At 41.1% G+C, this 24,445-nt stretch overlaps 1 protein-coding gene across 3 annotated transcripts in view; it reads right to left on the reverse strand.

Moving 5' to 3' along the window:
* Positions 1-895: 895 nt before the first annotated feature.
* cnksr1 (connector enhancer of kinase suppressor of Ras 1) overlaps positions 896-24,445 on the reverse strand; it is a 48,304-nt gene continuing 24,754 nt past the window's right edge. For 2 of the 3 annotated variants that reach the window (XM_008306843.1, XM_008306842.1), the window contains exons 7-21: positions 24,341-24,400; positions 22,020-22,088; positions 21,718-21,843; positions 11,542-11,660; positions 9,982-10,124; positions 8,164-8,345; positions 8,035-8,068; positions 5,404-5,579; positions 5,082-5,155; positions 4,606-4,677; positions 4,145-4,212; positions 3,704-3,765; positions 3,509-3,599; positions 3,018-3,199; positions 896-2,849 (exon numbers count right to left, since the gene is read on the reverse strand). In XM_008306843.1, the coding sequence (XP_008305065.1) occupies positions 2,409-2,849; positions 3,018-3,199; positions 3,509-3,599; positions 3,704-3,765; positions 4,145-4,212; positions 4,606-4,677; positions 5,082-5,155; positions 5,404-5,579; positions 8,035-8,068; positions 8,164-8,345; positions 9,982-10,124; positions 11,542-11,660; positions 21,718-21,843; positions 22,020-22,088; positions 24,341-24,400 (1,899 nt within the window). In that variant the 3' untranslated portion in view covers positions 896-2,408. The remainder of the gene's footprint in view (positions 2,850-3,017; positions 3,200-3,508; positions 3,600-3,703; positions 3,766-4,144; positions 4,213-4,605; positions 4,678-5,081; positions 5,156-5,403; positions 5,580-8,034; positions 8,069-8,163; positions 8,346-9,981; positions 10,125-11,541; positions 11,661-21,717; positions 21,844-22,019; positions 22,089-24,340; positions 24,401-24,445) is intronic. The other variant, XM_008306845.1, reaches the window with a different exon arrangement.

Below are 24,445 nucleotides of genomic sequence, written 5' to 3' on the forward strand. Positions count from 1 at the left end.
GTGTGCTTGGTTGTCTGTCTCTAAGTGTAGCCCTGTGATAGACTGGTTACCTGTCCAGGGTGTCCCCTGCCTTCACCCTAAGTCAGCTGGGATAGGCTCCAGCCCCCCCACGACCCTCGTGAGGATTAAGCGGTGTATAGATAATGGATGGATGGATGGTAGACTTGCAGTTCCTTAGATGACTTTAGGGTTTTTAAATATTCATGGTTTAGATCCCATTACAGATCACTGCGGTAAAAATTTAAACACTGGATTTTATCTATGCTTTCTCGTATTAAGTTCCAACACAAAAACATGCATTAAAGCAATGCATTTGACGTCCCTGTTTTCTTGAGATGCATAGCACAATCTTAAATGATTTACTCCTCAATAATTTGCATTGTAAATCTGATTGTTTATTTTTTTATTTTTTTATTCAGTGACTGCAAACAATGAAAAATACCAATTTTCAAAGTCAGATTAGTGAGAACATGTTGCATAATAATCTGCCAGTTTCTTAGCCAGTTTGTCTTGTTAAACTTTTGTATGATACCTTCACTAAGGAGCCTTCATCTGATGATTGTGATATCACTGACATGATAACATGAACAGTGAGAAGACAAAAAAACAGAAAACAAAACTAAAAAAACAGTTGGAGGAGGAAGTACAACAGGGTGTTGTTTATTCTTTGTAAATTATTTGTTGGTGTGAAGACATTATAGTGTGTTCATACTTAGTGGTGTATTCTGTACTGAATAAAATATTTGACAGATACATCACTGTGCGCTGTGTTTTACTGTTTAGAAAGCAGTACACTTCAGTGAAGAAAAGGTTAAAGCGAAACCAGAGAAAATGCTACGACATGTAATTCATCCTATGCAGAACAACATAACACAGACTGACAAATCTCAGTCTGTTTTAAGTGATGCAAAGGTATTCAAGTTTATTGTGGCAACATAAAGCTGAGAGTTCAGAGATACTGTGCCAGCCAACGCACCGCAGACAGGGTCACTGCAGCCTGCGAATTATCAGAAACAGCCTCATTGTGTGGACAGATCTTAGATATGAATGCAGCAAACGGGTCATAACCTGATGAGGAAATGAACAATTCAGTTGCTTCAGTCAGCAGCAAACAAAGACATTCAGTTAGTGACAGAATGTGTCATGGTTAATCAGACAAAAGGACAGTGAATGAAAGCACTAGGTGGAATTTTTTCAAAAGAAATTGATATTTCATTATTTTTTTGAGCTCCTCTATGAAAAAACACAGAATTTTCATGTTTTGCTGCACAATGCGTCAGTCTGTCGCAAACCACACACTCTGCTGCTTTTCAGCGAGTGGTTCAGACTTCAAACTTCTTACTGAAAGCACTGAATGTGAAAACTTATTAACCATCAAGGGCAAACTTCACTGCTGTATTGTAGACAGTTTTGAAAGCTGCAAAAACAACCTGGCGACCTGGTCAAGCAAGAAAAAGGAGCCAGCAAGCTGTAAAGAAACAGTTTGCTGCGACCTTCGGTGAACAGATTACAGAGGACTCACACATGGAGCAGAATACAAAAGGCTTAACAAGCTGAATCCAATGTACAGCAGACAGACGTACACATCTACAACCCTGTGTTGCCTTTTACATCAAGGTTGTCACTTATTCTCCTTTCAGTCACCTGGGTTAGGACCCAGGACCCAACCTTTAGCTACAGCAGGAACATCACGACACATCTCAGCGACCCAATAAGCCAATGATGACTACAGGGAAATTGAGTGAGGCCGCATCTGTTGTCTCAGCTCTTCAGAACTCTTCATTTATCTTGCTGCATTCATGACATGTACAATAAGGAGCTGTTTGGAGCTCTGCCATATGGTTCATATACACCAGTGCACATGCGGGGAAGTGAGATGTTCTCCACATGGCTGAAAGAGCTCAAAAAGGGTAAAAACCTTTCTGTCGTTTGGGAGCAATATCAGTCAATGTCCTGTGCAACATTTTTCAAATGTACCTTTATTAAGGTGACTTCAATATACAAATGCAGACAGTAATTATGGTAAAACTGTATTTACATATCACATTAGGCATTACTTACACTACAAATTCTCACTGAATTCCAAGAAAAGTCCTACTTGATATTTCTTTTTTTATCATTAGCCGACAACCTTAGAATTCCATAAATACATACTGAACTCAGATTGAAACTTGGCAAATTGTTCACTTTGCTGTTGTAAACTAAGTTTGTTTGCTATAGAAAAAGACCCACAAGCCTGTACTGATGCATTTCATGAGTATACTTGATTAGAGTTTTATTTTCCAGCAATTTTTGACTAATCCTTTCAGGCGAATGTCGTCAGAAAACACAATGTCTCACAATGCTGCATGATCAGTGATTTGTCTGATTTTTTTTAACTTTGAGTTGTTGTGACCATTCCAGTGGTCTCAGATGTAGAAATAGTTCTCAGCAGCTTCTCCACTTTCTGCCATTTCGCTCACCTGCTTGTTTATTGACTCCTGCAGTGATCCCAGAGAGAGTTCTAACACTGGACTGGTCTCTGTGCTTGAGGAGACCTGTGGGATCTCCAGGAGAACATCAGATGGCTCTGCGTCAACTAACTGCTCCCCGTCACTCAGGCTTAGTCTGTATGCGCCTTCTGTCTCTGCAGCCGCTGTTTCCTTAGTGACAGTTTCCAAGGCAACCTCCTCGGTAGGTGTGTCCTGCACTACCGCAACATCCCCTGCTCCGGAGACCTTGAGTGCGGCCAATCTCTCAATCTCTTGAACTAGTTCCTCATTGTGCTCCTTCCACTGGCGGTACTTTGAAGCCGTCAGATCAGAGTCGTCCAGGATCTTGCTGATCTGCTGCAACTCTGCTTCTCTGGCCTGCAGAGCAAAAAAGAAATAAAAAATAAAAGCTTTGTTGATTACGCAACTAGTGCTAAGTTTACTTTTACTTTACTTGTAGTTGCATGAGATTGATGGATTTGAAAAGGTGACTGAAGCGATGTGTTAGATTCAACCTAACAAACTGGATACGACTTTGCTCCTCACCTTCAGAGTGCTTTGCAGAGCACGGAGTGTGTGCGCCTTCTCGTTGATGACAGGGTTCTTGTTGCGTCGGATGAATGACTTCCTGAAGTGGTCGTGCGTAAACGGCTGCTCGTGGCCGATCAGAGAAACTCCTCCTTCCTTTATGTTGTTTAACAACATTCCCATTTCATCTACTGGGACGCCTTGTCATGGGAATGAGGGAACAGGAAAGGAAAAAGTGAGAGCAGATAAAGATGGAAGAATGAGAAGATGGAGGTAAACACCAAAGAGGCAAGTAGGGCTGATATCAACTATCTATTTGCTGAGAGTTGACCAAAAATAAAAGGGGTAAAGTCAAGAAAACAACACATCACAATGAATATTTCTTCTATTGCTATGTCCAATCATACATCTATGAGAGAGACTGTGTGTGCAGTGTACTGATTAAAGAAATTTTTACTTGAGAGGTAAATAAGAAAGAAAGATGAAAACCAGAGTCATAGGACACATACCTGTTCCTTTGCTGCCCTCTGTTGAAGGACTCATTATTGGCATCTTGCTTGTCTTCCCCTTGGGGCGAGGCAGAGTGTGGCACTGAACCTTCTGAGACACAACAAAAAACATGATATTAACACTAATCTTAATAGCACGCGTGTACTTGTTTTTTTGTTTTTTTTTTGTATTTGCGTCCCTCAAAGCGCACTGACCTTGTTTCTCCTGCGAGGTGACGGAGACGATTCGCCCTCTGATTCAGTTTCGCTGTAGTATTCTGTTCAAAACAGCAACACAGGTCATGTCAAGTCAATGACATTACCTCGAATGTGTGGCACTTTTAACTTTTCAGTCATTTCTCACTGGCTGGCAGGTAACCATAGCAACTGTAATTATGCCTCCTATGTTAGCAGTTAACTGTGCCTGGTGAAATTCTCACAACCGTGATTATGAGACTACAATTATCAATAAATATATGACTGTAATTTACTTTATTTTTTTTGCCAGCGGAGTAAAAAATCTTCACAATGGTTTTGGTATACTTTATTATGCATCGTTGCTAATGTAGAAGAAAATATGTGTACAGAGTTACAGGTGAAAAAATGCTAAAATAGTTGGAGTAAACAGGTAAAAGTATAAAGATATTTTTTCCACACCTTCTTCACTGTCTGGGCCTCTCAACTTTTTGTGCTTCTGTATGGCTGTAATCAGACAGTTAATCCACCTAAGGGGGGGAAAAATGACAAGCTATGTTAAAAATATAGATATATGTCAACAATAAGACCAATGTAAGCTTTACTACAGCAATGTTTATGATTAGGGCACCAAAACTTTAGATTTCCAAAGAACTAATAATAATTTCCCACAGTGTGAAAGCAGGATCCCTAAAATTAAACTGCAGGGGGCAGTGCAGACCAACAGCAGTTACAGTATGTTTTAACATCACTAATACACTCAGTTATTGCAAAAAAGAAAGAAAGAATGAATGACAACATTTCAGTGAAGCTGGTGCACCAAACAACCAGAAAATCCTGATCTTTTTTGTCTATCATTACACATGATGCCGTTAAAATTTGTTTTATTTTAGGATTTATAGTTCATATGTCAACCAACTTACTTGCCCATGTCGCTGACGTGATCAGCGGCAAAGAAGAAGTTCTGAAACTTCCGGTGGCACATTTGGAATACACTGACGGAGAGAGAAGAAAGTAGGGGAGGAGTTACCATCATCAAAGTGAGTCAGAGAGATATTAAATCACACACATGCAAACATGCACACAATAGTGAATAGCGATAATGTTCTACAAAGTCACAAGATAGATGACACACTTTGTAGTTGAGTTTGAAATAGGGAAAAAAAAAAAAAAAAGGTTTTATTTTACACAGTTTCTTGCATCACGTACACAGTATGATGTGTAAGCTGCAGACAGATCCTTCTCTGTGTGCAGGTACAATAAAGCTTCTGTTTCACACAAAAGGCCTGAAATAGCTTTTCATTATGACACCCTATCTTTCAAAAACTCCACACATTGCCAGACAGGATGCTTTAAAAAAAGGGTGTTGATATGATCTATCAAGTGAGTTTGTGCTTACTATTTTCTTTTGTGCTCTCCGGCACTCTCTATACTGTAGCTGGCTATATTGACCAGACCCTCCGCCTTCTCATCCTGAAGAAAAAAAGACACACAAAATACAATCAAAGGAGGCTAGATATAAGACTGATGAAGTTGAAAGCAACGTATTCTAATAATAATTACTGTATTTGGCTCCTACTAATGAAAAAGACCACTTATATCATGTTTCTGGGAGAAATTCAATCACAAGCAGTCACATCTGAAAATACATAGTATATTAAAGCACTAAAAATATATCCCAATAAAATGTTAAAACAATACAAGGAACTTTTTTCGCCTACCTGTTGGCTGGTGTACCAGTAAAGACAAGGCCCCTTGAGGACAAACCAGAAGCGTTGCCACTTCTGGGCGAGGAAGACGCTACTCTCCCTTCGTTTCTTCCAGAGCCAGCCATCGCAGTCGGGATGACCCAACTCACGGCAGGACACACGACGTCGACTCAGAGCCGTCGTCATTCCTGAGAGGACCAAAGGATGAGACGAGGAAAGGGGAGGATGATGAGTAAATTCAGTTTCTGAGTAGTTCTTGGTTTTGATGAGTCCTTATCCCAAAACGTCTTTGTAGTTTCTGAGTGAGTTACAATAGATGTAAGAGACAGACATTTTTACGGTGAGATGATTTAGTCTTGATTTTGGATCCCTTCTAAATTAGTCTTTGCTTTTTCTGCCTATCTAGACATATTTATTTTATTTTGAAAAGTAGACTGATATCCAAGGTATACAGTAGTGTTGCACAGGAAGTCCCTAATACTTACATACATTAACTACTAGTAGTAAAAATCTTATTCACTTATTAGTGCAAAGACAATTACAAATACTTGTGCAGTTAGCTTCAGTGTCTGTACTGATTACAGTGATATTCTGTCCTGCCCTGTCATTACACATGTGGACACAACTATTGGTACCCCTTGGTTAATGAAATAACTTGAATCTGACAAAAGTAATAATAAATAAAAAAATCTGTGAAAAATAGCCAATGAAAATCAGACATTGCTTTTGAACAGTGGTTTAACAGAATTATTTCAAAAATCAACTCATGACACAGGCCTGGACAAAAATGGTGGTACACTTAACTTAATATTTTGTTGCACAACCTTTTGAGGCAATCACTGCAATCAAATGATTTCTGTCACTGTCAGTGAGACTTCTGCACCTTTCAGCAGGTATTTTGGTCCACTCCTCATGAGCAGACTGCTCCAGTTGTCTCAGGTTTGAAGGGTACCTTCTCCACAGATGACACCTTGTGCCAGATGCAGCAAAGCAGCCCCAGAACATAACAGAGCCTCCTCCATGTTTCACAGTAGAGACAATGTTCTTGTCTTGATATGCTTCATTTTTGCATCTGTGAACATAGAGCTGATGTGCTTTGCAAAAAAAAAGTTCCAGTTTTGTCTGTCCATAAGACATTCTCCCAGAAGCTTTGTGGCTTGTCAAGATGCAGTTTGGCAAATTCCAGTTTGGCTTTTTTATGATTTGTTTTCAACAATGGTGTCCTCCTTGGTCGTCTCCCATGAAGTCCACTTTGGCTCAAACAACGATGGATGGTGGGATCTGACACTGATGTACCTTGACCTTGGAGTTCACCTTTAATGTCGTTAGAGGTCATTCTGGGCTCTTTTGTTACCATTCAGATTATCTGTCTCTTCCATTTGTCATCAGTTTTCCTCCTGCGGCCACGTCCAGGGAGGTCGGCTACAGTCCCGTGGATCTTAAATTTCTGAATAATATGTGCAACTGTAGTCACAGGAACATCAAGCGGCTTGGACATGGTCTTGTAGTCTTTACCATTAACATGCTTGTCTATTTATAATTTTCTTTCTAATCTCCTGAGACAACTCTCTCCTTGGCTTCCTCTGGTCCATGTTTAGTGTGGTCCACACCATGTCACCAAACAGCACAGTGACCACCTGTAACCCTATAAATAGGCTGACTGACTGATTACAAGTTTGTAGACACTTGTGATGCTAATTTGAGGACACACCTTGATTGAACATGTCCCTATGGTCAGATTATGTTCAGTCTTTTCTTGGGGTACCATCATTTTTGTCCAGGCCTGTTTCATGAGTTGATTTTTAAAATAATTCTGTTGAACTACAGTTCAAAAGCAATGTCTGATTTTCATTGCTTAATTTTCATTGAATTTTTATTTATTATTACTTTTGTCAGATTCAAGTTATTTCTGTGACTATTGTGGGTTTTTCTTTCATTAACCGAGGGGTACCAACAATTTTGTCCACATGTGTACCTCTCTACGGAGCATAATGCTTTATCACTAATGACAAATTCCAGCATTCTTCTCTACACATCACGCAGTTGGGTGGACTTCTGCACAGACAAAGAGAAATATTAGTCTAATTATAATCCTCCTCTGGAGCTTCCAAACAACCTCGACTCTCTTCTCACATTTAAATTTTGTAACTATGGAGCACAATCCAGTAACCACTTGTGCTTAGATGCTCTTTGCATTCTCCACTAACCTTGGTAGAACTTGTTCCAGATACTTATGTGCCTTTTAAATGAAATATATCACTCTCAAGTTGGATTTTTTTAATACACTCTGCAGACTTTAACGCTTCTTTATACGATGTTTTCTTTGACTTTTGGTCATTCTTGTATCTGACCTAACTAACATGGAGTTGTGCTGTGTCCAAATGCTGTTTCAGTGCTTGTCTTGTTCAGAATTTTTATGGTATTAAATACAGTTTTAAATAATAAAAATAATAACCAGTTATTATTTGCTTGGCTGTTTGAGAATCGAATTTCTCTTCTTTTTTCTTTTGGTTTTGAGATGCTACAAGCCTGTTGTGAACTCAGCTTTATCTGATTTTTGAACTGATTTTGAGTTTACATGGATGACTTTGGTATATTCTTAAGTGCTTTGTTTACGTGATTATTTTGTCACAAAAATCGTACCTTTAGTAGAGCTCTTCTTTGTGTCCTTATTCCCCTGAAAAGATAACCAGACTGAGATCATTCAGTGCTTCAAATGTAGTTTGATTTAGTCCCAATCAACTGATTTAAACATTCTTCTTCCCCACTCACTGTGTGTCCCACCATTTCAGGGCAGGAGCTGATGCTGGCTGTGTCCTGGTTGACTCCTTTAGGTGATGGACTTCTGAATGAGTCAAAACTCAAGGGTGAAGGAGTTCTGGGTGGGGTGGTTCTGGGTGAGCTACCAGGGAGTCTCGGGGAGAGTCGTAGATGGTCCAAACTCTCGAGCTCTCCTGAAAAACAGACAATGCAGGTGAGGAATAAACCTGCATCTGCAAAGAGATGTCAAACTGTGTGCCTCAGTTACATTACATTACAAACTTTATCTATATAACACACCCTGATGATGCACACTGGTGTGCTGAATCCGTGTCAGGAGTCAGTGATCTACACTAATTACTCCTTTATAGAATGAACATCACGTTACATAGGTTACAAATCCTGTAAGAGTTGACCGAACAATCACTCTGACCAGTTTTTCATTAAATGAGCAATTTGACTGAGTAACTCAACTCAGCTGTGCACTAAAACCGAACACCCTGGTCCACCAGCACCTATACACACCTCCTACAGTATGTCACAAATGTGAGTAATCAGAGAGTTCTTTGCCATGAGGTGCCACGTTAAACTTCCAGTGACCAGCATGAGAGAGTGTGAGAGCGATAACACCAAATTTAACACACCTGCTCCTCATTCACACCTGAGACCTTGTAACACTAATGACTCACATGATGGAAAGTGGCTAAGTGGGCCCAATTTGGACTTTTGCACTGTAATTGCACATTTTTTGTACATTGTTCTCAATGTTCTCAAATGCTCAAAAATCTTTCACCTGCCTTAAATAGTCATGAAATGAGCCAGTTTAAAGTTACTGAAATTAAATATCATGAGCAGTCAAACAGTGTAGCAACAACCTGCTCAGTGATCAGTAAAAGTAGGGGGGGGATAGCCTTCAATTTTGCAATGGTAGTCTCATCACTCATTGTTGACTTCATATCAAGAGCAGTGGGGAGCATGAGATCCTCAGCTATTGAATGTGGTTTCTTGCCCTTGGCGATTCTGCTACAGGGCTCCAGACTAACTTTTCCAGTGGTAGCACTGGTGCTACCAACTTTCTTCTTTGGTCGCACCAGCTAAAGATTTGGTCGTCCCACTCCCTCATTTGGTTCAGCATTAATGCACCATGTATGCTGATGAATAGTTGTTTTTGCATAACTTAGTTATGTTGCAATGATTTTCAGTGATAAAAGACTAGATATTTGTAAAATGTTTTAACCTTAAAATATATTTATTTTGTCACCAATCCTCTTCTAATATCAGTCACTAATTGGACACAGTCTAAGCAATTGCTGAAAATGCCCATGGGCACATGCTACATTTACCGATGTTGCCTAAATGCCTCACCTGCTGCCCCGGTAGATGCTACCAGGTGTCTGCAGTGCAGCTCCTCTGACAGGTGAGCAACCAAACATTTGAGGGAAAAACAGTGGAAAGTGTGCTCTACACAAAATTGCCCACGTTGAAAAGTTTTCTATTAGCAGTGTTTTTAGCAGTTTTTTTTTTTTTTTTTAAATGAACGGATTTTTCTACGAAGTGAGCGCGTTTTAAATGTCCATACCAATGGCCATCATGTTTTTAGAAAAACTGTAATCGCTGTTAAAATGTGAATCTGGGGGGCGCCACAACTTGCAATGCAGATCATTTAAGCTTACACTGACAAAATTAACACTGCCCCGGGGTCCACCCCCCCACACACTGTTATCTTAGCCACCCTCAAAGACTGTTTTTCCAATAATAAAAACTAAAAGGAAGGTTCTGGCACCAAATGGGGATTTCAGGTAAAGAGAAAACATTCTGCATGTTTCCAACCTGAGGTTGACAGAGGTGACAGCCACCCCTGCTGGTTTTGATAAGTTAGAGTCAGGCTCCCTTCCAGCTCCTTGTCAGTGGCCAACTCTGATTCCTCCTGTCCCATAGGCTGCTGCTGTACCTCTGGCCCGTGGATAGCTCGCCTGTAACAATAAAAAAGGAAATATCAGTCAAAGAAACTCACATGTGGGAGCCTGCAAGAGTCCACAACATTTAAGATTTGAGAATCAGCAGTCAAAATATGTGCAATATCCACAATAAGAATCTATAATTGAACATGGCGGTGATGAAAATGTGACCACACTGCCACAAAATACAGTGAGTTGTCACTTCTACCGACTTTAAAGTCAAGCTTTATATGTTCTTTTCAAGACATGACATATAGCTGCAAAGTTTCTCCTTGTTTTTGTGTCTCAGAGTGAAGCTGTAGTGTATCAGGACAAGACAGAATTATTTACAACCATAATGCGCCATCTCCGCCCACTCCCTGCATTTGTCAGAGTCTGCCTGCTCCTCATCAGCTCTCACTGTCTCTTTTTGCCTCTCCATCACTCTCTTTCCTCCCTTTCTCCAATTTTTACCCCCCCCGTGTTTGTATCTTTCTTAATCTTCGCTAAAACTCCCTCATCTATTCATCTCTCCCCTCATTGCTTCCTTTGCTCTCATTTCCAGTCAACCGTGGGTTCTGCTCAGCAGAATTTATGGCATTTTGCAGTGTGACTTCATTGTAAACCCACCGGGTACTGGCAGACTGACAAAGTCAGAAGGGTTCAAGGGAGTAAATCCTTAGTAACTCAGTGAACCAAACCTATGTCCAAACTGCAAAGTGTTACGCTGATCAACAGACTTGCTGGTTGCACATTCCCACAGGTATCAGATATTTCAGAAGTTAAAACACTTGATTTTCACATCAGAAAGAGAACGTGTTCGGGATCACAGATGCAGGCATTAGACACTACATTGACAAGATAATTAGCTTTTGAAGAGGCTGTCTACAATTTTAAACTTTTTATATTTTTATGCTGTGTAAAGGCACTTTGTGAAGCTTTCTTCAAAACATAGTAAGTTCTCTTTCCCACCAAAGTGCTTTGTGTGCATCAATGACAGCTAAGAAACCTGTTGAATGCACTTTCTTTGTCAGGAAAATTTAAACCTGCATTGTTTACATTCATGCTCCTTGGCTTGTTCTCTTCTTTTACCTGGTGCAGTGCTACATTTTACTGCGACTTAATTGGCGTATGGAATAGAACAAAACAGTTGGAAGGAATATCTTTTATATTCGAATGATTTTATAAGTTATTTGTTTTATTTTGCTGCTATACTATAGAAATTATGATGATTATTATTATATTGTGTGCATGACCAAGGTAAAAAAAACACACAAACTAATTATCCATCTTTTATCTTCATGTGAAATAAGAAGTAGACTGTTGGAGCTTGGGGTGTCTTCTAATCCCACTATAAACTGTTTTCTTTTGGATTTTAAGTGATAAAATTGTTTTGGGTTAGGAGTAATACAAAGAATAATTCTTAAAAGTAAGAGCTAATAAATGCTCTCACCTAAAAGACAGGGACCTGACAGATGCTGCAACCCTCTCAAATATGGAGTGCCTTGGATTCTCCTCCTCGTCCTTGTCTTCTTCCTCCTCTGGCCGTTCTTTTTTCTCCTCTTCCTCCCTCTGAAAAACCAATCAGAAGAAAATCAAAGCATGTAAGTAAGCATATATTAAAGTGTATTGCTTTTGTGTGTGTATTTCTGTATTTAGGGGTTGGCGAAGGGTAAAGAAGGCGGATGTCATGTGGACTTTAATGGCAGTTCTCTTCCCTTAAACGCTGTGTGGCTTCGCAGATGAGAAAACAATACAATCGCACATACATATAAAAGCACACAGGGCATTTTTAAAGGGTGCGATGGAGATACACACACAGCTTCTTATATGCTCTCTCTCTGCCCGTGCCGCCAGCTAGATCAGAGATTAACATGGTGTTGGTCACAAGGGAGTGTGTATGTGCATGTCTGAGATGCAGTAACTAATTCAGCGTGTAGCTTAAAGACAAACAACAGTCAGCATAGAGACAACCGACAGCGTATAAGTGTTTATGGAAACGGGTCCCGAGTGATGCTAAATGGAAGCCGAGATTCTCATGATAGATCGGCTCAAGTTCCCCTGACACAGACCATGTAAACAATCTACTTCCTAAAGGATGATTTGATGCTAGATTTTCACCGCTGGATGTAATTATGCTGAACTGAAACAAAGCAGCGGACAATAAAAATGATATGTGTGCAGCTATAACGGTGTGGACTTCTTCTAATAAGGTGCACAAATGATTCGAAGGTTCTTTTGCAAAATATGAGCAAAACACCATCAATAAAATGTGATTCTGTAACGATGTTCAGTCCCCTGTGTGGGCCAGTTATGAATAATTTAAATTACTTGTATACAGTGATGATATGAAAATTTTTTCTGCTAAAATGATGAGAAGGCAAGTGATGTAACCATATAGTAAGCACAACTATAACCTTCATTAAATCTTTATTAAAGTGCTGCATGAGGGCTTTTCAAGATGGCGGTGTGGAGTAAGGTTGGGCTGGGGAGTGTCAGCGCAGAGTTTGTAATTTTCGCACTTAAAAAATCCACTGAGACGCAGTAAAATTGCCATTTTCCCTTGCTTGCTTCATGATGAGTATCAACGTGTACTTTTTGAGGCCGTCTGATAGCAGACAACGTAATAAAAGCCCTGAATCTGGCGCCCTAGAAGACTCCAATGGCGAGGCTACTAGCATCTTTGCTAATGATGGCGGATCAATGAATCCAGCACTGCAGGAGGTAGTTCGAGCTGTTAGGGCAAACCTCACTAAAGTTTTTGAGGACAAGCTGGAACCAATTTCCCAGTTCCTGCAATCACAGCAAGAGCAGCTGCAGAACCATGAGACGCGCATCACCGAGGCCGAGACACGGATCTCGGCCATGGAGGATGCCTCAGAGCTCATGGGCATCAAGGTTAAGTCCCTGGAGAAAAAGGTGGCGGATCTCGCAGAACGCCCCGACAACTTAGAAAATAGAGGGAGACGCAAGAACATCGGGATCCTCAATCTTCCAGAGTGGGTGGAGGGCAATAACCTGACGTTATTTTTGGAGGGTTGGCTCCCCAAACTTTTGAGACCAAGACTGGCCGCATCAAAGTGGAAAGAGCGCACCGCATCGGACAGCCCTCAGCCCGCGACCAGAGACCGCGTCTCGTTGTGGCCAGGCTTCACAACTATCAAGACAAACAAAGGATTATGAATGTCGTGGGACAAAAGCAAGAAAAACCAGCCATTGAAACACGGCGATGCAACCGTGATGATATTTCAAGACTACTCAGCAGCAAAAGCTTTGATGAGGCGAAGAAGCGCCTGAAGTCTGCGAGCGCCATGTATAGGATGCTGCACCCTGCCGTGCTCAAAGTCAAGCACCGCGGGACCACCACGGTGTACTCGGATCCGGGCGATGTGGATAAATACTTGGAAACATTGAAGTAAACTGCTGGGGACACCTCAGGATCGCCGGACTAAAACCTGCCCTATGGGCGCGCCGAGTCTTTATCATCTTTATGCCGTGAGTAGTTGTCTGCTGCTCAGGTATTTATGTTCAACTTAAATTCATTTTAAAAAAGCTGTAATTTAGAGACATTTGTTAATCACCAGTGGGTCATATTTCTGAGTGCTGCCACTCTCTTATGGTTTTGGTTGTGTGCGGTTTTTGTTTTATGCTGTGTTCTCACCAGACAGGAATTCATCGCGCTATTCGCGCGTTATGCGTGTATTTAGACGCGTGTGTGACTTTACTCGCTTCATTCGCGCGTATAAATCGCGTCAATCGCGTGTGAAGATTTGTGTCTGTATTCAAGTCATTGGCGCGACTGACGCGATCCAGACGCCGGATCCATGGGACCCCCCAGTGACGCACACAGCTCGGGGAATTCCTCCACCTTCTCCGGGAGCTGCGCCTGGATTACAGCCGCTTCCAGAGCTGTTGTCGGCTGATCCGGACCCAGTTTGACTACCTGTTGGAGAGGATCGGTACCAGGATATCCCTCCAGGATACCAACTACAGGCGCTCGCTGACATAGAGCCATGTTTTTTTCCGTGCCACATACAACAACACGGACGAGCGGCCGCCAGCAGGAGGACGCTGACCACAGTGATGAGGAGCCAGAGGTTTATCCCGCTAGCATTGCGATAGCTAGCAACTCGGCTCGGCTGGCAAGCTGGCTAAGTTGAAGAGTAGCATTCTTGTGTGTGAACGGGAGGAGTGGGACAGCCCGTCTGCTGAGCACTGAGATCTGCCCTGGACAGTTATGTGGCTGCTTATCTCCTGGGGTGAGTAAATCAATCAGTATTCACAGTGTAGTTGTAAAAAATGAATGAATCATGTTGTTGACTTCACCAGAGAATCTCAACGCTGATTGGCCATCGCGGCGCGTCAGATCACAAAAGTTCAGATTTTTCAACTTGCCCTGTAGACACGTGTATAAATGGCGTCAAACGCACGTCAAACTCGCTCAATTCGCGTCAATTGCGCCGTGCTAATCGCGCGACGCGGGACGCGGGACGTTTACTCGCGTCTACACATTGACTTTACATGTATTTACATCGCGCAAATGATTTTACTCGCCTCTGGTGTGAACACAGCATTAGAGTTTACTTTTGCTGTCAGGAAAGCCTTACACTTGCACTCCTACAGGTTAGGAGAAGGATAGTGTATTTTGTTCCTCCGCCGATGTTTGGCAGTGTTTGCTTTATTTTTGTTCTTTTTGTTGCTTGTAGTGTGTTATTCCGGCTTTTCCTGTATGTGAATAATTTTTTAGTACACATGTGGAACATACTCAAAGAACGTTGCATTTCATAGAAGTAAGCATAATACTATGTCAACACTTAAAATCTGTACTTGGAATGTAAATGGCATTCATACGACAATTAAATGGAGAAAGGTCTTGAATTATCTTCAGATGGAACAGGTGCATGTAGCCTTCTTACAGGAGACTCACTTAGATGCCAAAGAACATGCTAAACTGCAGCAGGGGGTTTTCAGTTATGTCTTCTCCTCTTCTTCCTCATCTCCGAGCAGGGGCGTGGCTATCTTAATCAGGAAGAACTTGCCCTTTAAATTTATAGACTGCAACCAGGACACAGGGGGGCGCTATGTGATTGTGAGAGGTGTTTTATATGGAGAGGAAATTGCATTTATGAGCATGTACTGTCCCCCTGGTCAGACAGGAGATTGTTTACTTGCTGCTTTAAACAAATTAGTTAATCTTAATATCCGAAATTCAATTGTCGGGGGCGATTTTAACTGTCATTTAAACCCACTCATAGAAAAATCTCCTGCAGGTAAACACCCATTACCTCAGGCCAAGATCATTACATCATTCTGCGAAGAGCTAGCATATGTAGATGTGTGGAGAGCACAACATCTGATGGACAAAGAGTTCACTTTTTTCCCAAAGTACATTCATGTCATACGCGAATTGACGATTTCTTTGTTCCAAAAGTAATATTATCATCAATCATATCCAGTTCTATAGGTAGTATAGTCATATCGGATCATGCTGCGGTCTTTGTTCAGTGTAGCACTGGGAGTATGTCCAACCAGCCTCGAAGGTGGCACTTTGAATTCTCTATACTTCATTATAAAACATTTTACATCATACTTTGTAGAGGAATTAAGACTGTTACTATCAATCAATGCAGCTTCCATAGATGACCCATCATTACTGTGGGAGACATCTAAAGCCTACTCCAGAGGTATAATTACCTCATACACAAAAAGTAAAAGACGACGACAAGCTGATCAGAGAGTGATATTGGAATCCAAATTGAAAGAAGCTGAACAAAACTATTTCATTAAGTCCTCAAATGGTAAATTTCTGCTATCCGATCGGCATTAGATTGTTTGTTAACAAATGAAGAAGAGCGTAAAATTAGATTTGCTAAACAAAAATTATATGAACATGGCGATAAGTCAGGAAAATATTTGGCATTTCTAACAAAAAAGAAGTCTGATTCACAAGACATCTCTTCAATATTGAATTTCCCTTCTGGGATAAATAAAGTATTTTTCATTTCAATTAAAGATACAATTGGTACACCGTTTCCGGATTGAATGGATGAATTTTTCTCTCGTCTCATTCTTCCTAGTTTAACAGATGATCAAAAATCTACTTTGAATTCTCCAATATCTAGGAAGGAATTGTTGGATGCCATTAAGGGTTTGCAGTCCAGAAAATCAGCAGGACCCGACGGACTCGGTTCTGAATTCTATAAAGAATTCCAAAGCGTATTAGTTGATCCACTTCTAAACATTTACAATGACTCCTTTGTGAAAGGCCTCCTGCTTGTCTTTGAGGGAAGCTAATATGTCATTGATACTTAAAAATGGGAAGCCGCCCGAAGACTGTGCCTCGTATCGGCCAATTACCTTATTAAACATGGATTTCAAAAATTTTCTCCAAGGTGCTAGCGAGGAGTCTGGAAGGGTTGCTTCCTTTGCTTATTAACCAAGACCAAACTGGTTTTCTTAAGGGCTGCAACTCGTACAATAACATGCATAGGTTGCTGAATGTGATACAGATCTTTCAACAAAAGTCAATGCGTGGTCTTGTCTCTCTTGATGCTGAAAAGGCCTTCGACTGCGTTGAATGGCCTTTTCTTTTCTACACTCTGCATAGATTTGGTTTGGGTAACAAAAAGGCTGTCCCCTCTCCCCCTTGCTCTTTGCCTTGGCCATCAAACCGTTAGCGGAGGCCATTAGGGTCAGGGAGGACATACGTGGTCTAACTATTGGAGAGAGGCATCATAAGATTACTTTGTATGCTGATGATGTACTTATTTTTCTGACTCAACCCGAGTTGTCCATTCCCTCTCTCATTGAGACTGTTGGTAAATTTAGTGCCATTTCTGGATACAAAATCAATTTCAACAAATCAGAGGTGATGCCTTAAGGCACTTTGAAAGAAAAACCTAAAGTTCCCTCTCCATTCCCTTTCACTTTGTCTCCAGAAGGATTCATATATTTAGGAATAAAAGTAACACCTAATTTTGATGAGATGTACAAGTGTAATTTTATTCCACTCTTTGATCGTATAAAATTGGACTTTGAGCGATGGAAGACTTTGCCTCTCTCCTGGTTGGGTCATGTCTCGCTCCTGAAGATGAATGTTATGCCCAGGCTGCTATACCCAGTTCAAATGATCCCAATTCTTTTTTCACATAAGATTATCAAAATTTAAATGGCTGGATGAATTCGTTTATTTGGGCTAGGAGGAAGCCACGTCTGAAAATTTCCACATGATGTCTCCCATCCTCGAAAGGAGGTCTTGCCCTCCCAAATATAAGAAAATACCAGCTCAGTGCACATATGCGTGCTGCAGCCGGCTGGATTCATAACCCTGTCTCTCTTTGGCTTGACATAGAGGGCTCTATGTCTAAATTCCCTTTAAAAAACTTACTGTTTTTGAAAAAAATTAAAAGCCTGAAGTTGTCTTGCAGTAATCCACTTTCAGTTTTCACTGTAAAGGCATGGAAAATTGTTCAAAAACTTGAGGGTCATTCTAAACTGACCTCATTATTTACACGCCTGTGTGATAACCCTCTCTTCCCACCTGGAACGACAGATTGTGGATTTCAGGTTTGGGCAACTAAAGGGATTTCTGTTCTTTCAGACTTAATGGATGGGCCCTCTATGTTGTCCTTTGATCAAATGGTTGCTAAGTATGATATCAAGAGACAGGATTTTTTCCGCTATTTGCAAATGAGAGACTATGTTCAGAGGAAAACATCGTTACTTTCAGATCAATCTATCTCTGACTTTGAGAAATTTATTTCTGCCCAGATTTAAGACCTCTATAAAATCCTCTTACACCTTACTAAAAGAATATGCAAGTACCAACACTATCCATTTAAGAGGGCTATGGGAAGGGGAATTGGGGATGCAAATAAATTATGAGGATTGGGACAGTATCTGGACAAATGCAAGCTCTTTAAGTGTCTGTAATCGGGTAAAAGCTTTACAACTTAAAATCTTGCGCATATTTCCCCCTCTCAACGACACAAATTTAGTTCAGGCCTTTCTCCGTTATGCCCCAAATGTAAAATTGAAGTGAGCACTCTTACTCATTGTTATTGGTTCTGTAGAAAAATACAAAACTTTTGATATGTCATAAAATGTGAATTAGATAAAATATTCTCTGTTTCTGTTACTACAGAATGTAACCCATTGACCATGTTGCTTGGAATAACAGATGTCACTATCACTGGAAAACATGAAAGGCAACTCTACAGGATACTTACATTTTGTGCAAGGAAATGTGTCCTTCTGAACAGGATTACAGACAAAGCACCATCTAAAACCCAGTGGCATCGGACAGTACTGGAATATGTGTGGTTGGATTATCTAACCAGCAAGTTACACAGCAGAGAACATGGGTTTCACAAAACATGGGACCCTTTTATGTCATACATTGGACTGGACATTTCTGCTATCCTGCATAGAGGCGTAATGTGAGCTCATTTATATGGTGACATTACAGTCTTACATTGATTGACTCTGAGTTTTCCACCTGTTTTAGATCTGAGCCGGAATGTTCTGTTGTTTTCTTTTCTTTTCTTTTATTTGTTTTGTTCTTTTCCTTTTTTTATAAACAAAAAAGACCAATAAACATATATTGGGGAAAAAAGTGCTGCATGAAGCTTCAACTATACTGATAATTCTGTGATTCCTAAACAGTAGTGGAGCCAAACATAGTAGAGTTTGTTCTGTCAGCAGGACTTGAAGAAAAATCATGTGGTTAGAAAAAGAAAAAAAAAAGCCTGTTTTTGTTGAGCAGATGCTCACTGAGTGTCCAAAGTTGAAAGAATTTTTAAGGACATTCAGCCTTTAGTTTGTGAGCTTGAAAGTGAAATGCTTAAAAAGGTAAATACAGTTGTATGAAAAAGTTTGGGCACCCCTGATCATTTTCAAGATTTTCCTTTATAAATCATTGGTTGTTCGGGTCAGCAACTTCAGTTAAATATATCATATAGCAGACAAACACAGTGATATTTGAGAAGTGAAATGAAGTTTATAGGATTTACAGAAAGTGTGCAATAATTACTTTAAAAAAACGTAGGCTGGTGCATAAATTAGGACACCCTTGTTGTTTTATTGATTTGAATACCTTTGGCACGGATTATTGGAACACAAAATTTGCTTGATAAGCTCATTGACCCTTGACCTACATACACAGGTGAAGCCAATCAGGAGAAAGGGTATTTAAGGTGGCCAGTTGCAAGTTGTTCTCCTCTTTGCATCTTCTCTGAAGAGTGGCAACATGGGAGCCTCAAAACACCTGTCAAATGACCTGAAAACAAAGACTGTTCAACATCATGGTTTAGGGGAAGGATACAAAAAGCTCGCTCAGAGATTTCAGCTGTCAGTTTCCACTGTGAGGAACATAGTGAGGAAATGGAAGACCACAGGCACAGTTCTAGTTAGTGGCAGGCCAAGAAAAATCTCAGCTAAGCAGAGGTGAAGGATGGTGAGAACAGTCAAACTCAACCCACAGACCAGCTCCAAAGACCTACAACATGATCTTGCTGCAGATGGCGTCACTGTGCATCGTTCAACTATTCAGCGCACTTTGCACAAGGAGACGCTGTATGGGAGAGGAATGCGGCAGAAGCCTTTTCTGCGCACATGTCACAAACAGAGTCGCTTGAGGTATGCTAAAGCACATTTTGACAAGCCAGCTTCATTTTGGAATAAGGTGCTGTGGACTGATGAAACTAAAATTGAGTTATTTGGACATAACAAGGGGCGGTATGCATGGCGGAAGAAGAACACAGCATTCCAAGAAAAACACTTGCTACCCACAGTAACATGTGGTGGTGGTTCCATCATGCTGTGGGGCTGTGTGGCCAGTGCAGGTACTGGCAATCTTGTTAAAGTTGAAGGTCGCATGGATTCCAGTCAGTATCAGCATATTCTTGCGAACAATGTTCGAGAATCAGTGACAAAGTTGAAGTTGCGCCGGGACTGGATACTTCAACAAGACAACGACCCTAAACACTGCTCAAATTCTAGTAAGGCATTCATGCAGAGGAACGAGTACAACGTTCTGGAATGGCCATCTCAGTCCCCAGACCTGAATATTATTGAAAATCTGTGGTGTGATTTAAAGCGGGCTGTCCATGCTCGGAAACCATCAAACCTGACTGAACTGGAGATGTTTTTGTAAAGACGAATGGTCAAAAATATCTTCAACCAGAATCCAGACCCTCATTGGAAGCTGTAGGAAGCGTTTAGAGGCTGTTATTTCTGCAAAAGGAGGATCTACTAAATATTGATGTAATTTTTCTGTTGGGGTGCCCAAATTTATGCACCTGCCTACTTTTGTTTCAGTAATTATTGCACACTTTCTGTAAATCCTATAAACTTCATTTCACTTCTCAAATATCACTGTGTTTGTCTACTATATGATATATTTAACTGAAATTGCTGATCCGAAAACCATCCATCCATCCATCCATCCATCCATTGTCTTCCGCTTATCCGGGGTCGGGTCGCGGGGGCAGTAGGCGGAGCAGGTCGTCCCAGACCTCCCTCCCCCCCGCGACGCTTTCCAGCTCTGCCTGGGGGATCCCGAGTCGTTCCCAGGCCAGTCGAGAGATATAATCCCTCCAGCGGGTTCTGGGTCTGTCCCGGGGTCTCCTCCCAGGTGGAAGTGTTTGGAAAACCTCCAGAGGAAGCCTCCCCAGAGGCATCCGAACCAGATGTCCATACCACCTCAACTGGCTCCTTTCGACGAGAAGGCTCCTTTTCGACGAGAAGGCTCTACTCTGAGCTCCCTCCGGATGTCCGGGCTCCTCACCCTATCTCTAAGGCTGAGCCCAGCCACCCTACGGAGGAAGCTCATTTCAGCTGCTTGTATCCGCAATCTCGTTCTTTTGGTCATGACCCAAAGCTTGTGACCATAGGTGAGGGTTGGGATGTAGATGGACTGGTAAATCGAGAGCTTGGCCTTGCGGCTCAGCTCTCTCTTCACCACAACGGTCCGGTACAGCACCCGCATTACTGCTGACGTCACACCGAGCCGCCTGTCCATCTCACGCTCCATTTTCCCATCACTCGTGAATAAGATCCCGAGATACTTAAACTCCCTTGCTTGAGGAAGCAACTGCCCCCCCACCCGGAGGTGGCAATCCATTTCCAGCAGAGAACCATCGCCTCGGACTTCGAGGCACTGATCCGCATCCCTGCCGCTTCGCACTCGGCTGGAAACTGTTCCAGTGAGTGCTGAAGGTCACGGTCTGATGAAGCCAACAGTACCACATCATTTGCAAAAAGCAGAGACGAGATCCTGAGGTCACCAAACCAGACACCCTCCTCTCCCTGACTGCGCCTTGAGATCCTGTCCATGAAAACCACAAACAGGATCGGTGACAAGGGGCAGCCCTGGCGGAGTCCAACAACCACTGGGAACGTGTCTGACTTATTGCCGAGAATGCGGACACAGCTCGCACTTTGGTTGTACAGGGACCGTATGGCTCGTAGCAGCGAGCCTGGTAACCCATCCTCCCTCAGTACCCCCCACAGAGTTGATTTATAAAGGAAAATCTTGAAAATGATCAGGGGTGCCCAAACTTTTTCATACGACTGTATATCGATGCAGTTTGTGGTGTGATCAGACGAGTGGACTTTAATTATCCCTGACCTGTACGGAGGAGACCTGGACTGAGTCTTTGCGTCGCACTGATCCAGGGATCTTCTTCAAGACCAAAGTCACTCCTTTGGGATTCTCTCGAAGCTTCTTGACAAGGTTTGCTCTGCTCCAGCCCACCTGGTGCAGAGACACGGCTGATGACTTCAGTGTGAAGGTTATTGTTTCGGACACTAAAAGACTTTGCAGGAACAGCGCTGACAACATGACTGACAGGTCTGCAGATACTACATACTGTGCAGTGGAACGGTTCAAAACACATGTATAGCACACACTGTAAATACTCCATCACTCACCACTATTTGGCCATTGACTTGAACCACTTCATCACCAGCCAAGATCTTGACAAAAACATCATCGGACGGCTGCAAAAGTAGACAAGACCAACAGGAACTCTATTTCAACAAATTCCAGCCAACTGTATCACACAAAACATGAGCTAATGCATTTGTCTTTAACTTTTTAGAAATTACATGATTTGTTTTTCACATGAAGTGATACACAATCAGAGATTTTGCTTAAAATGTATTTGCTGCTCCAAGTGTTTTTGATCATTTTTACCCTTAATTTGAATTAAACAATTGTAAGAAAATAAGCAGGGAGAGAGAGGAGTTGTTTTTAGTCATGTTACATGTCACAAGTTTGTACATCGTCAACAGATCTGTAACTTACTAACATCGAAATGCGCAAACACAACTCCTCTAATATTTTTTCTTACAGTAGTCATGATTTGCAAACTTTAAAAGCCCTAAGTCCTAGTAGCACTGTCTTGGAGTGGGTGACAGAATTAACGCCCTCTATCCTGGAATGTAGAATTTTACATCACAATATCACTATATATGAGTATATTGTATGGCACAGTATAGAGTTCATTATTTAAAAGTAATTTGAGACATTGTTCATGGATAAAACAACCAAGTGACAATTTCTATTTCTGGAAAGACCTGATCTCTCATCACATTTATGTAAACTTTATTCCAAAATCCAGTATTTTCCCTCATGAATGAGTAAAGAGATAAATGTATTTAAATGTAATTGCCACCATGATGCAGCAAAATTTGACATCAAATGGAGCCTGAAATGAAACAAGAGCTTCTCTGACAGAGCCCAGGTTGATGTTGTGATTATAAGCACAGGTCCTGTCTGTGTGAGGCACAACAAGGATCCTTACCACACTAGCAGTTTGTGTGTGTTGGTGAACAGTGGTCATATTTCTTATTAGCAGTCACCATGGTAAAGTTACTACTGTATCAAGGGAGTCTCGGTTTGTTTTTGACATAATGGAAAAACGAGATCTTAATCTTTCTGTCCCAAAGGAGAGCTACACTTTACTCATTTTACAAGCCCTCCCCCTGTTTTTTCTGGTAAACACTCCTCCATCTTTCCATTACTCCCCTGGTTATTTTTAAAGTCCACTGATATAAGTGATCTTTGGCTTTCTCAGAAAACCATGCATCAGCACTCAGGCCATGGGGTGATTTCATTTTTTCTCAGAAAAAGCTTTCATCTATTACAGAAACCAAATCACTTTAAAATAAAGTTAATCTTTTTTTATGTAATATAATGAACCATATGCACTAGATTTGCCTGTTGTTCCGGCTGTTTTTTATTTATTTTTTGTTTTTTTATTATTATATATATATATAATTTTTTATTATTATAATTATTAATGCACGTACCTCATTCTGTGCTATAAACTGCTTGTTTACGAGCAGTCTGCAACACTTGGAACAAGCAGCCTCGAGTACATATGTAAAAAAACAACAACAACCCAGTATAAACGTATTTGCAGCACAAGGGCTTTGATTGGTTTCAGTTTCAAAACAGTGTAGCAAATGAAGATAAGCCAACAGCTAAAATTAGTGTGTCACACCAAAGTATTTCTAAGGGGATTTCTGCCCAACACAGAGCTTGTGCTTTCATAATAAATGAATAAATATTAAAATTTCATAACTTCTACTGTGCAGAGCAGAGGAAAGACATTATTGTATATGGATTCTCCTATAACTTCACCATAAAATAGGACGTTTTTTTTGTCATAGAGGAAGAGGAAAAAGCATTAAAAAAAAAAAAAAAAAACACCAGAAAAGGAAAGATAAATTTCCTTTCACAACGGAAAATACACTTCCAGTTCCTTCTAGATAAGAGACTCAGACAGACAATTTGCTATGTCTGTGCTTAGCAGAGCAAAACCTTCCAATAGGAGAAGTGTAAATGTGCGATCTCCTGTGAAGATATGTGACGAACCTGAGCCACGAAGTGGTCACAAATCAACCTATTTAGGAAATTCACAGCTTTTAATGTAATATATCATATGCAGTAAAATTGTATGTGGTTAAAAGCATGAAACTGCTTAAGTAATAAAACATCGGTGAGATTCTTTAGGATAGAACCTGCAGCTCTTTGCACGGATCTCCTGTGAAAGAGACAAACTGTAACTGAAGTTACCCCAACAACTAAGACCAATAGGTCTGGAGTTTAAGAGGAGCAGGGGTTTGAGTCATGCCGCCCTTCAGATGATTGGTAAAGAGCACTGAGATAGCGGTGATGGTTAACTCTGTGTGGTTTGTCGGCTGAGTCAACAGCAAAAAAAAGAGGGAGAGTAAATGAGTCTGACCTCGACAGCGGTTCCAGTCACGTAGTGGTTACTCGAGCTGGTGGACGTTATCTCGATCCCCTGAGAGAAAGAGAAACACAAATACGTTTCCGAGTGATAAACCGG

The sequence above is a fragment of the Stegastes partitus genome, unplaced genomic scaffold (genome assembly GCF_000690725.1).
Source record: "Stegastes partitus isolate 25-593 unplaced genomic scaffold, Stegastes_partitus-1.0.2 Scaffold48, whole genome shotgun sequence".
Taxonomy (NCBI): domain Eukaryota; kingdom Metazoa; phylum Chordata; class Actinopteri; family Pomacentridae; genus Stegastes; species Stegastes partitus.